This window comes from Pseudophryne corroboree, chromosome 5 (assembly GCF_028390025.1).
Source record: "Pseudophryne corroboree isolate aPseCor3 chromosome 5, aPseCor3.hap2, whole genome shotgun sequence".
NCBI lineage: Eukaryota > Metazoa > Chordata > Amphibia > Anura > Myobatrachidae > Pseudophryne > Pseudophryne corroboree.
In genome coordinates, this window is record NC_086448.1 from 2,837,051 (window position 1) to 2,852,742 (window position 15,692).

Below are 15,692 nucleotides of genomic sequence, written 5' to 3' on the forward strand. Positions count from 1 at the left end.
CTTAATTTTTCATTCTGACAGGGCAGAATTGAGGACTCGTCCTCAATTTCTCCCTAAGGTGGTTTCTGCTTTTCACATGAACCAACCTATTGTGGTGCCTGCGGCTACTAGGGACTTGGAGGACTCCAAGTTACTTGACGTTGTCAGGGCCCTGAAAATATATGTTTCCAGGACGGCTGGAGTCAGAAAATCTGACTCGCTGTTTATCCTGTATGCACCCAACAAGCTGGGTGCTCCTGCTTCTAAGCAGACGATTGCTCGTTGGATTTGTAGTACAATTCAGCTTGCACATTCTGTGGCAGGCCTGCCACAGCCAAAATCTGTAAAAGCCCATTCCACAAGGAAAGTGGGTTCATCTTGGGCGGCTGCCCGAGGGGTCTCGGCTTTACAACTTTGCCGAGCAGCTACTTGGTCAGGGGCAAACACGTTTGCTAAATTCTACAAATTTGATACCCTGGCTGAGGAGGACCTGGAGTTCTCTCATTCGGTGCTGCAGAGTCATCCGCACTCTCCCGCCCGTTTGGGAGCTTTGGTATAATCCCCATGGTCCTTACGGAGTCCCAGCATCCACTAGGACGTCAGAGAAAATAAGATTTTACTTACCGATAAATCTATTTCTCGTAGTCCGTAGTGGATGCTGGGCGCCCATCCCAAGTGCGGATTGTCTGCAATACTTATACATAGTTATTGTTAACTAAATCGGGTTATTGTTGTTGTTGTTGTGAGCCATCTTTTCAGAGGCTTCTTCGTTGTTATCATACTGTTAACTGGGTTCAGATCACAAGTTGTACGGTGTGATTGGTGTGGCTGGTATGAGTCTTACCCGGGATTCAATATCCTTCCTTATTATGTACGCTCGTCCGGGCACAGTATCCTAACTGAGGCTTGGAGGAGGGTCATAGGGGGAGGAGCCAGTGCACACCACCTGATCCTAAAGCTTTTATTCTTGTGCCCTGTCTCCTGCAGAGCCGCTATTCCCCATGGTCCTTACGGAGTCCCAGCATCCACTACGGACTACGAGAAATAGATTTATCGGTAAGTAAAATCTTATTTTTATTCCAGCTCTCCTCGGGCACAGTTTTACGTAGACTGGCTTGGAGGGGGACATAGTAGGGGAGGAGCTAGCCACAGTGTGTGAGTTTTAAAGAGCCAGCTACCCATTGTAACTGCGCTCCAGTGTCCCATGTGGAATCGGAGAAAGGGATTTATCGGTAAGTATCAAAATCCTGATATTTTTATTTATGGATTAGTCTACGGGACTTGGACGATCACATAACCCTACACCGGTATACGAGACTCTGGGGTGTCCGGTATCTGTATTATACACCTGTATACCGGGCTCTCTGATGTCCGGTATCTGTATTATACACCTGTATACCATGCTCTCGGGTGTCCGGTATCTGTATTATACACCTGTATACCGGGCTCTCGGGTGTCCGGTATCTTTTTGAGACATTTGTGAATGATCAGCCTTAAGGAAACCTGTTGTGAACCTGTAATTAGCAGCAAACCAGAGAGCGGTATTTGCCAGTGTGATGTGTAGTTTGTAGCTGCGTGGGGAGAAGTGATGGCAGACAGTGTGATGTGTAGTCTGTAGCTGAGTGGGGAGAAGTGATGATGGCAGACAGTGTGATGTGTAGTCTGTAGCTGTGTGGGGAGAAGTGATGATGGCAGACAGTGTGATATGTAGTCTGTAGCTGTGTGGGGAGAAGTGATGATGGCAGACAGTGTGATGTGTAGTCTGTAGCAGTGGGGGGAGAAGTGATGATGGCAGACAGTGTGATGTGTAGTCTGTAGCTGTGTGGGGAGAAGTGATGATGGCAGACAGTGTGATGTGTAGTTTGTAGCTGCGTGGGAGAAGTGATGATGGCAGACAGTGTGATGTGTAGTTTGTAGCTGCGTGGGGAGAAGTGATGGCAGACAGTGTGATGTGTAGTCTGTAGCTGAGTGGGGAGAAGTGATGATGGCAGACAGTGTGATGTGTAGTCTGTAGCTGTGTGGGGAGAAGTGATGATGGCAGACAGTGTGATCTGCGGTCTGTAACTGTGTGGGGAGAAGTGATGATGGCAGACAGTGTGATGTGTAGTTTGTAGCTGCGTGGGGAGAAGTGATGATGGCAGACAGAGTGATGTGTAGTTTGTAGCTGCGTGGGGAGAAGTGATGATGGCAGACAGTGTGATGTGTAGTTTGTAGCTGCGTGGGGAGAAGTGATGATGGCAGACAGTGTGATGTGTAGTTTGTAGCTGCGTGGGGAGAAGTGATGATGGCAGAGAGTGTGATGTGTAGTCTGTAGCTGCGTGGGGAGAAGTGATGATGGCAGACAGTGTGATGTGTAGTCTGTAGCTGCGTGGGGAGAAGTGATGATGGCAGACAGTGTGATGTGGGGAGAAGTGATGATGGCAGACAGTGTGATGTGTAGTTTGTAGCTGCGTGGGGAGAAGTGATGATGGCAGACAGTGTGATGTGTAGTTTGTAGCTGCGTGGGGAGAAGTGATGATGGCAGACAGTGTGATGTGTAGTCTAGCTATGTGTGGAGAAGTGATGGCAGACAGTGTGATGTGTAGTTTGTAGCTGCGTGGGGAGAAGTGATGATGGCAGACAGTGTGATGTGTAGTTTGTAGCTGCGTGGGGAGAAGTGATGATGGCAGACAGTGTGATGTGTAGTCTGTAGCTGTGTGTGGAGAAGTGATGGCAGACAGTGTGATGTGTAGTCTGTAGCTGCGTGGGGAGAAGTGATGATGGCAGACAGTGTGATGTGTAGTCTGTAGCTGCGTGGGGAGAAGTGATGATGGCAGACAGTGTGATTTGGGGAGAAGTGATGATGGCAGACAGTGTGCTGTGGGGAGAGGTGATGATGGCAGACAGTGTGATGTGTAGTTTGTAGCTGTGTGGGGAGAAGTGATGATGGCAGACAGTGTGATGTGTAGTCTGTAGCTGTGTGTGGAGAAGTGATGGCAGACAGTGTTATGTGTAGTCTGTAGCTGCGTGGGGAGAAGTGATGGCAGAGAGTGTGATGTGTAGTCTGTAGCTGTGTGGTGAGAAATGATGATGGCAGACAGTGTAATGTGTAGTCTGTAGCTGCGTGGGGAGAAGTGATGATGGCAGACAGTGTGATGTGTAGTCTGTAGCTGTGTGGGGAGAAGTGATGATGGCAGACAGTGTGATCTGCGGTCTGTAACTGTGTGGGGAGAAGTGATGATGGCAGACAGTGTGATGTGTAGTTTGTAGCTGCGTGGGGAGAAGTGATGATGGCAGACAGAGTGATGTGTAGTTTGTAGCTGCGTGGGGAGAAGTGATGATGGCAGACAGTGTGATGTGTAGTTTGTAGCTGCGTGGGGAGAAGTGATGATGGCAGACAGTGTGATGTGTAGTCTAGCTGTGTGTGGAGAAGTGATGGCAGACAGTGTGATGTGTAGTCTGTAGCTGCGTGGGGAGAAGTGATGATGGCAGACAGTGTGATGTGTAGTTTGTAGCTGCGTGGGGAGAAGTGATGATGGCAGACAGAGTGATGTGTAGTTTGTAGCTGCGTGGGGAGAAGTGATGATGGCAGACAGTGTGATGTGTAGTCTGTAGCTGTGTGTGGAGAAGTGATGGCAGACAGTGTGATGTGTAGTCTGTAGCTGTGTGTGGAGAAGTGATGGCAGACAGTGTGATGTGTAGTCTGTAGCTGTGTGGGGAGAAGTGATGATGGCAGACAGTGTGATGTGTAGTCTGTAGCTGCGTGGGGAGAAGTGATGATGGCAGACAGTGTGATCTGGGGAGAAGTGATGATGGCAGACAGTGTGCTGTGGGGAGAGGTGATGATGGCAGACAGTGTGATGTGTAGTTTGTAGCTGTGTGGTGAGAAATGATGATGGCAGACAGTGTAATGTGTAGTCTGTAGCTGCGTGGGGAGAAGTGATGATGGCAGACAGTGTGATGTGTAGTCTGTAGCTGCGTGGGGAGAAGTGGTGGCAGACCGTGTGATGTGTAGTCTGTAGCTGCGTGGGGAGAAGTGATGATGGCAGACAGTGTGATGTGGGGAGAAGTGATGATGGCAGACAGTGTGATGTGTAGTCTGTAGCTGCGTGGGGAGAAGTGATGATGGCAGACAGTGTGATGTGGGGAGAAGTGATGATGGCAGACAGTGTGATGTGTAGTCTGTAGCTGTGTGGGGAGAAGTAATGATGGCAGACAGTGTGATGTGTAGTCTGTAGCTGTGTGGGGAGAAGTGATGATGGCAGACAGTGTGATGTGTAGTCTGTAGCTGCGTGGGGAGAAGTGATGGCAGACAGTGTGATGTGCAGTCTGTAGCTGCGTGGGAAGTGATGGCGGAAAGGTGTGTAGCTGTGTGGGGAGAAGTGATGGCAGACAGGTGGGTAGCTGCGTGGGAGGAAGTGATGATGGCAGACATTGTGATGTGTAGTCTGTAGCTGCGTGCGGAGAAGTGATGGCAGACAGGTGGGTAGCTGTGTGGGGAGAAGTGATGGGAGACAGGTGGGTAGCTGTGTGGGGAGAAGTAATGATGGCAGACAGTGTGATGTGGGGAGAAGTGATGATGGCAGACAGTGTGATGTGTAGTCTGTAGCTGTGTGGGGAGAAGTGATGATGGCAGACAGTGTGATGTGTAGTCTGTAGCTGTGTGGGGAGAAGTGATGATGGCAGATGGTGTGATGTGTGGTCTGTAGCTGGGTGGGGAGAAGTGATGATGGCAGACAGTGTGATGTGTAGTCTGTAGCTGCGTGGGGAGAAGTGATGGCAGACAGTGTGATGTGTAGTCTGTAGCTGAGTGGGGAGAAGTGATGATGGCAGACAGTGTGATGTGGGGATAAGTGATGATGGCAGACAGTGTGATGTGTAGTCTGTAGCTGCGTGGGGAGAAGTGATGATGGCAGACAGTGTGATGTAGGGAGAAGTGATGATGGCAGACAGTGTGATGTGTAGTCTGTAGCTGTGTGGGGAGAAGTGATGATGGCAGACAGTGTGATGTGTAGTCTGTAGCTGCGTGGGGAGAAGTGATGGCAGACAGTGTGATGTGTAGTCTGTAGCTGAGTGGGGAGAAGTGATGATGGCAGACAGTGTGATGTGTAGTCTGTAGCTGTGTGGGGAGAAGTGATGATGGCAGACAGTGTGATGTGTAGTCTGTAGCTGCGTGGGGAGAAGTGATGATGGCAGACAGTGTGATGTGTAGTCTGTAGCTGCGTGGGGAGAAGTGATGGCAGACAGTGTGATGTGTAGTCTGTAGCTGAGTGGGGAGAAGTGATGATGGCAGACAGTGTGATGTGTAGACTGTAGCTGCGTGGGGAGAAGTGATGATGGCAGACAGTGTGATGTGTAGTCTGTAGCTGTGTGGGGAGAAGTGATGATGGCAGACAGTGTGATGTGTAGTCTGTAGCTGTGTGGGGAGAAGTAATGATGGCAGACAGTGTGATGTTGGGAGAAGTGATGATGGCAGACAGTGTGATGTGTAGTCTGTAGCTGTGTGGGGAGAAGTGATGATAGCAGACAGTGTGATGTGTAGTCTGTAGCTGCGTGGGGTGAAGTGATGATGGTAGACAGTGTGATGTGTAGTCTGTAGTTCGTGGGGAGAAATGATGGCAGACAGGTGTGTAGCTGCGTTGGGAGAAGTGATGGCCGACAGTGTGATGTGTAGTCTGTAGCTGTGTGGGGAGAAGTGATGATGGCAGACAGTGTGATGTGTAGTCTGTAGCTGCGTGGGGAGAAGTGATGGCTGACAGGTGTGTAGCTGCGTGGGGAGAAGTGATGGCAGACAGTGTGATGTGTAGTCTGTAGCTGCGTGGGGAGAAGTGATGATGGCAGACAGTGTGATGTGGGGAGAAGTGATGATGGCAGACCGTGTGATGTGGGGAGAAGTGATGATGGCAGACAGTGTGATGTGTAGTTTGTAGCTGCGTGGGGAGAAGTGATGATGGCAGACAGTGTGATGTGTAGTCTGTAGCTGTGTGTGGAGAAGTGATGGCAGACAGTGTGATGTGTAGTCTGTAGCTGTGTGGGGAGAAGTGATGATGGCAGACAGCGTGATGTGTAGTCTGTAGCTGCGTGGGGAGAAGTAATGATGGCAGACAGTGTGATGTGTAGTCTGTAGCTGTGTGGTGAGAAATGATGATGGCAGACAGTGTAATGTGTAGTCTGTAGCTGCGTGAGGAGAAGTGATGATGGCAGACAGTGTGATGTGTAGTCTGTAGCTGCGTGGGGAGAAGTGGTGGCAGACCGTGTGATGTGTAGTCTGTAGCTGTGTGGGGAGAAGTAATGATGGCAGACAGTGTGATGTGGGGAGAAGTGATGATGGCAGACAGTGTGATGTGTAGTCTGTAGCTGTGTGGGGAGAAGTGATGATGGCATACAGTGTGATGTGTAGTCTGTAGCTGCGTGGGGAGAAGTGGTGGCAGACAGTGTGATGTGTAGTCTGTAGCTGTGTGGGGAGAAGTAATGATGGCAGACAGAGTGAAGTGGGGAGAAGTGATGATGGCAGACAGTGTGATGTGTAGTCTGTAGCTGCGTGGGGAGAAGTGATGATGGCAGACAGTGTGATGTGTAGTCTGTAACTGTGTGGGGAGAAGTGATGATAGCAGACAGTGTGATGTGTAGTCTGTAGCTGCGTGGGGAGAAGTGATGGCAGACAGGTGTGTAGCTGCGTGGGGAGAAGTGATGGCAGACAGTGTGATGTGTAGTCTGTAGCTGCGTGGGGAGAAGTGATGATGGCAGACAGTGTGATGTGTAGTCTGTAGCTGTGTGGGGAGAAGTGATGATGGCAGACAGTGTGATGTGTAGTCTGTAGCTGTGGGGAGAAGTGATGATGGCAGACAGTGTGATGTGTAGTCTGTAGCTGCGTGGGGAGAAGTGATGATGGCAGACAGTGTGATGTGTAGTCTGTAGCTGTGTGGGGAGAAGTGATGATGGCAGACAGTGTGATGTGTAGTCTGTAGCTGTGTGGGTAGAAGTGATGATGGCAGACGGTGTGATGTGTAGTCTGTAGCAGCGTGGGGAGAAGTGATGATGGCAGACGGTGTGATATGTAGTTTGTAGCTGCGTGGTTAGAAGTGATGATGGCAGACAGTGTGATGTGGGGAGAAGTGATGATGGCAGACAGTGTGATGTGTAGTCTGTAGCTGTGTGGGGAGAAGTGATGATGGCAGACAGTGTGATGTGGGGAGAAGTGATGATGGCAGACAGTGTGATGTGTAGTCTGTAGCTGTGTGGGGAGAAGTGATGATGGCAGACAGTGTGATGTGTAGTTTGTAGCTGTGTGGGGAGAAGTGATGATGGCAGACAGTGTGATGTGTAGTCTGTAGCTGTGTGGGGAGAAGTGATGATGGCAGACAGTGTGATGTGTAGTCTGTAGCTGCGTGGGGAGAAGTGATGATGGCAGACGGTGTGATGTGTAGTTTGTAGCTGCGTGGGGAGAAGTGATGATGGCAGACAGTGTGATGTGTAGTCTGTAGCTGTGTGGGGAGAAGTGATGATGGCAGACAGTGTGATGTGTAGTCTGTAGCTGCGTGGGGAGAAGTGATGATGGCAGATGGTGTGATGTGTAGTTTGTAGCTGCGTGGGGAGAAGTGATGATGGCAGACAGTGTGATGTGTAGTCTGTAGCTGTGTGGGGAGAAGTGATGATGGCAGACAGTGTGATGTGTAGTTTGTAGCTGTGTGGGGAGAAGTGATGATGGCAGACAGTGTGATGTGGGGAGAAGTGATGATGGCAGACAGTGTAATGTGTAGTCTGTAGCTGTGTGGGGAGAAGTGATGATGGCAGACAGTGTGATGTGTAGTCTGTAGCTGTGTGGGGAGAAGTGATGATGGCAGACAGTGTGATGTGTAGTCTGTAGCTGCGTGGGGAGAAGTGATGATGGCAGACAGTGTGATGTGGGGAGAAGTGATGATGGCAGACGGTGTGATGTGTGGTTTTAACTGTGTGGGCAGACAGCTTATTGCACGTTTTGATCTGGTTTTCTACTTTCTCAGGACGGCTTTGTGCAGAATGTTCACATACCCAAAGTTCGTGTGGATCCCAACGGGCGATGTGCTGTCATGCTGATATATGGCACTAGACTGGTGGTACTTCCGTTCCGCAGGGATTCCCTGGCAGAGGAGCATGATGGACCACTGGCAGAGGGGTAGGTGCAGAGCTGTCATACACAGATATGACCTTTATGGAAGATGCACACAGCGCTGTAACATAACAGAACTTGGTAACGGACAGAGGTAAAGCTCCCAGTCTACAGGCCAATAGGAGGGGTATAGTCTGATTACTATGGGACAGTGTATGTGTGATCCAGTCACACTGCAACATTGCTTTAGGACTCAGAGGGCTGGATTGCCAAATACACAGCAAATGTAGATTTGTGTTATATGCCAGAATATACTTCATGGGGATTGTAATCTGGTAGAGTAGACTATAAGGGGACTGGAATCGTGTAGAATAGACTAGAGGGGGGCAGTAATCTGGTAGAGTAGACTGGAGTGGGACGGTAATCTGGTAGAGTAGATTAGAGGGGGGTGGTAATCTGGTAGAGTAGACTACAAGGGGACGGGAATCGTGTAGAATGGACTAGAGGGGGTTGGTAATCTGGTAGAATAGACTAGAGGGGGCAGTAATCAGATAGAGTAGACTAGAGGGGGACGGTAATCTGGTGGAGTATACTAGAGGGGGCAGTAATCCGATAGAGTAGAGTAGAGGGGGAAGGTAATTGGGTAGAGTAGAGGGGGATGGTAATTGGGTAGAGTAGAGGGGATGGTAATTGGGTAGAGTAGAGGGGGATGGTGTGAGGATATTGGGTTCAAAATCACTCAGTCACGGTGGTAGATGAAAAACCAACAGTGGTTTATTAACAGAATAGGTTATAACGCAGTTCAGCACACTTCTGTGATCCAATTCTACACGACAATTCCCTCCTGGAGCTCCTGACAGAACATTACTTCTTAGTCAGTCTCCTGCCACTCTCTGTCTCTCTCAGATCTCTCCCACCTCCCCTGTTTGCTATTATCAAGCCTTTGTCTTTTCTACAATAAGGCGACACCCCCAGAACAGTTTCAGAGCAAACCTACTTTCACATGCCCAGGAATGTCCCCTAGGCCACAATAGATGTTAACTAAAGTAACCTTACTTAATCTGATTGTGTGGCCTGGAATCCATTGTGTGGGGAAGAATGAGGGGGGTGTATGGCCTGACATCTGAGACTGGCTGTATCTACACAACAGCAAATACACAGGTTATCTGATCAGTCATATTGGGAAAACATTATTTTACAAACTATAACACAATAACCATTACATTCATATATATACATTGAAAACATAACTGTACCCTTGTAACAATAACATCATACAAAATAATACAATATTGCCTAACATATAACTAATAACATATTGGCAATTGGTGAAGTCCATGTGTAGGACCAGGGCTAGGAAAGTAACCACGTGTCTTTTACCACTGAGCGACACGACGCGCCAGCTGTGTCATCACATGTCGTCACATTACCTTCCCCTACTTTCTCGCCCTGTGTCCTAAGTAGCTGAAGCTTGCTGAGCGCAGTGATGCTCTCCTACATCAGACAGTCTGTGCCCCGTCATAATAATGACTGGCAGGTTTCTCTTGTGGGTCTGGTGGTTTTTGTGAATAGCATTGTACAGTTTGTACGGAGACCACCTGCGTCCCAGGTCCAAAGTCTGTGGTAATTGTCATGAGGCTTGTGTGGGAATTTCTTTCCCCCGGTCTGGTGGGTGTGTGGCCCACAGTACATAAATCAATACAGTCTTACCAGGGTCCGGTGGAAACGTGATCAGCAGTCCATAGTTCTTGTATTTCCCCCCGGTGTCCCATCTAAATACATTAATCAAAGTCCCCTTTGTAGACAGCCACCGGGTTGGGGTAACAGCATGTGCAACAGTGTAATTCAATAAGTCCAATAACTGCACCTGGGGACCTAATAATTCCCCTACACCCAACTGGGTAACCTCACATTTCAGATAGTCACAATTTTCCTCCATAAATAAAATCTGATCTCTGGGGCCCTCACTCTCCCTCCCCAACCATGTATTCCCTGGGAACCCCACTTCCATCACCTCTGGTGCATCCGGACAGTGGCTTCCCTCCCCCAAACATGAACCACGGGTATGGTAATTGTCAGGGCACAATGGGGATTCCTTCATGCCAGAAGTTTCTTCTGTGCTATCCTGGGTAAATGCTTCCTCCAGCCTGGCTAGCTGGGTAACTTGTGGGATCCTACTCTGAGTCTTGTATGCTTTGGCCTGGAGTACAATCTGCTCAGCTTCCTTGTGTGTATCCACCAACTCGACCATCGTTGTACTGGAACATGGATGTAGGTTCACCGGGACAGTGGCATTACCTTCTCCATTCACTGCTACATGTACTGGCTGACCACCATTGTCCTGGTTAGAGTCAGTCATTTCACCTTGCACACAATGCCAGTCCAAAACACATTCAGGTGCCCTAGAGTAGAGCAACATGTTCCCTTCCAGTTCCTGAGCTGATGCTATTTTCACCACGTCTGATCCCTGGATTTTCTCTGAGTCACAGGGAAGATTCTGGCATTCAGACTGCAGCTCCTTACCATCAAGTTCACTGAATGAGAACAGACCTCCAGAATCTTCTGGGAGAGATACAATTGCTGGAGATACACTGGGCCCTTCCTGAACATCCTTTTCTGATAAAATAACTGGGGCAGCCATGAACATAGCTTCACAATAGGCCTCCCTCAGCCGAATATGCTGATCAGCCTGAAGTGAGACCCTGTCTGCACTAGCCATGCTTATAGTTGGGACATTACCACCTACCGCTGCCCTCGCAGAGATCTCCTCTTCCACCTCTGCCAATGGGAAGCCATAGTGCATCTTCTCCTGGGGTGTTTGAATGACAGACCCCACTTCCTTCTCACTTTCAGTAGTCTCCCCCAAACACAACACCGTAAATGGCTCAGTAGCCAGGACTGGTTGGTGCTCACCTGAAGGATTCCCTTGGAGGCTCTGTTGCTGAAGTGGTGGTCGGGTGATAGTGGCAACTTCTTCCTCAATGTCTCGCTGGCACTCTGGGATGGTTTCTATATCCTCCAAGCCTGCAAATGGCCAGTTGTAACACAGCTCAGGCCGTTCACTGAGTGTTTCACTGTGACATTCCCCCAGGGAGAAGAGAACGGGTTGCAGACAGTGCTTCCTTGCATCCACCTGGTCAAGGTCATCCTTTCCCAGTGTACCATACTGGGCAGACAGTTCTTGACACTCTCTCACCAAGGCCTCATCCTCCATCTCAGCAAAAGGGAAGTTGTAGTGCAGTTCCTCCTGGGGTGCCTGGATTGTGCTCACTGCTGTCTTCACTTCGTGTGCTTCCTTCCGTATAGACCACTGGGCAACTTCTTCCCTTGGGTATGGGAGAAGCTGTTGCAGGTGGTGCCTTTCCACATCCACCCTGTAACACTGGTCTCGCCATGCTGGGGTTTCCAGGGGCCCCCGATCCAATGCCACTTCCTCTGGCTTTGTCCGGGAAGGCAATTTACTCTGCACTTGCCCTTCCGTCTCTGTATATTGTATACTTTGTGTCATTTGGGCCACTGTGGCGATCACTTCCTCCCTGAATTCCTCAAACTCTGGCTCCCCCAGCAGATTCCATGTGGCTGCTTCACTTCTGCAGTGCATGAACGCATTCCCAAGATGACACAACTTGTCCTGTATGCTGGATACTCTCCACCTGCTGATTTCCCACTGAGCTTCATTCCAGTACTCCCAAATGTACTGCATTTTGGAAACTATAAATAAAAGATCCGGCTTCTCAGCCTGCCGATATGCTGACAAACTTCCAACCACAAGCTCCACTGCCCTGGTTCCATTACTGGTCTCCTCCGCTGAGGCCTCGACCATATCCTCCTCTTCCTCCTTATCACAAGGGTGCTCAACGTCCCATTGAGCCAGTTTTCCAATTAGGGATTCCTTGGTATCCACTGTATTAAACTCAATCCGTCTTGCTCGACAGAGGTCCTGTAGTTGATCCTTCTTGCTGTAACGGTAGCATAGCGGGGAGGAATCCATTGCCTGCTGTGGTTTATACCTTTCTGCTGGTGTCTTGAGTGATCCCACTGCTGCCGCCAAATGTGAGGATACCGGGTTCAAAATCACTCAGTCACGGTGGTAGATGAAAAACCAACAGTGGTTTATTAACATAATAGGTTATAACACAGTTCAGCACACTTCTGTGATCCAATTCTACACGACAATTCCCTCCTGGAGCTCCTGACAGAACATTACTTCTTAGTCAGTCTCCTGCCACTCTCTGACCTTCTCTCCCAGATCTCCCTCACCTCCCCTGTTTGCTATTATCAAGCCTTTGTCTTTCCTACAATAAGGCGACACCCCCAGACAGTTTCAGAGCAAACCTGTTTTCACTTGTCCAGGCATGTCCCCTAGGCCACAATAGATGTTAACTAAAGTAACCTTACTTAATCTGATTGTGTGGCCTGGAATCCATTGTGTGGGGAAGAATGAGGGGGGTGTATGGCCTGACATCTGAGACTGGCTGTATCTACACAACAGCAAACACACAGGTTATCTGATCAGTCATATTGGGAAAACATTATTTTACAAACTATAACACAATAACCATTACATTCATATATATACATTGAAAACATAACTGTACCCTTGTAACAATAACATCATACAAAATAATACAATATTGCCTAACATATAACTAATAACATATTGGCAATTGATGAAGTTCATGTGTAGGACCAGGGCTAGGAAAGTAACCACGTGTCTTTTACCACTGAGCGACACGACGCGCCAGCTGTGTCATCACATGTCGTCACAGATGGTAATTGGGTAGAGTAGAGGGGGATGGTAATTGGGTAGAGCAGAGGGGGATGGTAATTGGGTAGAGCAGAGGGGGATGGTAATTGGGTAGAGTAGAGGGGGATGGTAATTGGGTAGAGTAGAGGGGGATGGTAATTGGGTAGAGTAGAGGGGGATGGTAATTGGGTAGAGTAGAGGGGGATGGTAATTGGGTAGAGTAGAGGGGGATGGTAATTGGGTAGAGTAGAGGGGGATGGTAATTGGGTAGAGTAGAGGGGGATGGTAATTGGGTAGAGTAGAGGGGGATGGTAATTGGGTAGAGTAGAGGGGGGTGGTAATTGGTTACAGTAGAGGGGGATGGTAATTGGGTAGAGTAGAGGGGGATGGTAATTGGGTAGAGTAGAGGGGGATGGTAATTGGGTAGAGTAGAGGGGGATGGTAATTGGGTAGAGTAGAGGGGGATGGTAATTGGGTAGAGTAGAGGGGGATGGTAATTGGGTAGAGTAGAGGGGGATGGTAATTGGGTAGAGTAGAGGAGGATGGTAATCGGTTAGAGTAGAGTGGGACGGTAATCGGGTAGAGTAGACTACAGGGGACGGTAATCGGTTAGAATAGAGTAGAGGGGGATGGTAATCGGGTAGAATAGACTACAGGGGACGGTAATCGGTTAGAATAGAGTAGAGGGGGACGGTAATCGGGTAGACTACAGGGGGCGGTAATCTGGTAGAGCAGACTAGAGGAGGACAGTAATCTGGTAAAGTGGACTACAGGGGGACGGTAATCTGGTACCGTAGACTAGAGGGGGTCGGTAATCTGGTAGCGTAGACTAGAGGGGGTTGGTAATCTGGTAGAGTAGACTAGAGGGGGATGGTAATCGGGTAGAGTAGACTAGAGGGTGATGGTAATTGGTTAGAGTAGAGGGAGATTGTAATCGGTTATAGTAGAAGGGGACGGTAATCTGGTAGAGTTGACTACAGGGGGATGGTAATCGGGTAGAGTAGACTAGAGGGGGGCGGTAATCGGGTAAAGTAGACTAGAGGGGGGCGGTAATCGGGTAGAGTAGACTACAGGGGGAGGTAATCGGGTAGAGTAAGCTACAGGGGACGGTAGTCGGGTAGAGTAGACTACAGGGGGAGGTAATCGGGTAGAGTAGACTAGAGGGGGTTGAAAATCTGGTAGACTAGAGGGGGCAGTTATCAGATAGAGATGACTAGAGGGGGATGGTAATCTGGTAGATTAGACTACAAGGGGACGGGAATCGGGTAGAATAGACTAGAGGGGGGCGGTAATCTGGTAGAGTAGACTACAGGGGTCGGTAATCTGGTAGAGTAGACTAGAGGGGGCAGTAATCAGAGTAGACTGGAGGGGGATGGTAATCGGTTAGAGTAGAGCGGGATGGCAACTGGGTAGAGTAGAGGGGGACGGTAATCTGGTAGAGTAGACTAGAGGGGGACTGTAATCGGGTAGAGTAGAGGGGGGCAGTAATCTGGTAGAGTAGACTAGAGGGGGGCGGTAATCTGGTAGAGTAGACTAGAGGGGGGCGGTAATCTGGTAGAGTAGACTAGAGGGGGGCGGTAATCTGGTAGAGTAGACTAGAGGGGGGCGGTAATCTGGTAGAGTAGACTTCAGATGGCGCTAATCGGGTAGAATAGAGGAGGTCGGTAATCTGGTAGAATAGACCAGAGGGGGATGGTAATTGGGTAGAGTAGAGGGGGATGGTAATTGGGTAGAGTAGAGGGGGATGGTAATTGGGTAGAGTAGAGGGGGATGGTAATTGGGTAGAGTAGAGGGGGATGGTAATTGGGTAGAGTAGAGGGGGATGGTAATTGGGTAGAGTAGAGGGGGATGGTAATTGGGTAGAGTAGAGGGGGATGGTAATTGGGTAGAGTAGAGGGGGATGGTAATTGGGTAGGGTAGAGGGGGATGGTAATTGGGTAGAGTAGAGGGGGACGGGAATCGGGTAGAATAGACTGGAGGGGGGATGTAATCTGGTAGAGTAGACTACAGGGGCCGATATTCTGACAGAGTAGACTAGAGGGGGATGGTAATTGGGTAGAGTAGAGGGGGATGGTAATTGGGTAGAGTAGAGGGGGATGGTAATTGGGTAGAGTAGAGGGGGATGGTAATTGGGTAGACTAGAGGGGGATGGTAATTGGGTAGACTAGAGGGGGATGGTAATTGGGTAGAGTAGAGGGGGACGGTAATCTGGTAGAGTAGACTAGAGGGGGTCGGTAATCTGGTAGAGTAGACTAGAGGGGGCAGTAATCCGATAGAATAGAGTAGAGGAGGATGGTAATTGGGTAGAGTAGAGGGGGATGGTAATTGGGTAGAATAGAGGGGGATGGTAATTGGGTAGAGTAGAGGGGGATGGTAATTGGGTAGAGTAGAGGGGGATGGTAATTGGGTAGACTAGAGGGGGATGGTAATTGGGTAGACTAGAGGGGGATGGTAATTGGGTAGACTAGAGGGGGATGGTAATTGGGTAGACTAGAGGGGGATGGTAATTGGGTAGACTAGAGGGGGATGGTAATTGGGTAGACTAGAGGGGGATGGTAATTGGGTAGAGTAGAGGGGGGTGGTAATTGGGTAGAGTAGAGGGGGGTGGTAATTGGGTAGAGTAGACTAGAGGGGGTCGGTAATCTGGTAGAGTAGACTAGAGGGGGCAGTAATCCGATAGAGTAGAGTAGAGGGGGATGGTAATTGGGTAGAGTAGAGGGGGATGGTAATTGGGTAGAGTAGAGGGGGATGGTAATTGGGTAGAGTAGAGGGGGATGGTAATTGGGTAGAGTAGAGGGGGATGGTAATTGGGTAGAGTAGAGGGGGATGGTAATTGGGTAGACTAGAGGGGGATGGTAATTGGGTAGACTAGAGGGGGATGGTAATTGGGTAGACTAG

General features: G+C 49.3%; 1 protein-coding gene across 2 annotated transcripts in view; it reads left to right on the forward strand.

Annotated features, from left to right (window-relative positions):
- CPSF1 (cleavage and polyadenylation specific factor 1) overlaps positions 1 to 15,692 on the forward strand; it is a 465,036-nt gene that overhangs the window by 108,412 nt on the left and 340,932 nt on the right. For both annotated transcript variants that reach the window (XM_063921055.1, XM_063921056.1), the window contains exon 6: positions 7,962 to 8,113. In XM_063921055.1, coding sequence (XP_063777125.1) covers positions 7,962 to 8,113 — 152 coding nt within the window. The remainder of the gene's footprint in view (positions 1 to 7,961; positions 8,114 to 15,692) is intronic.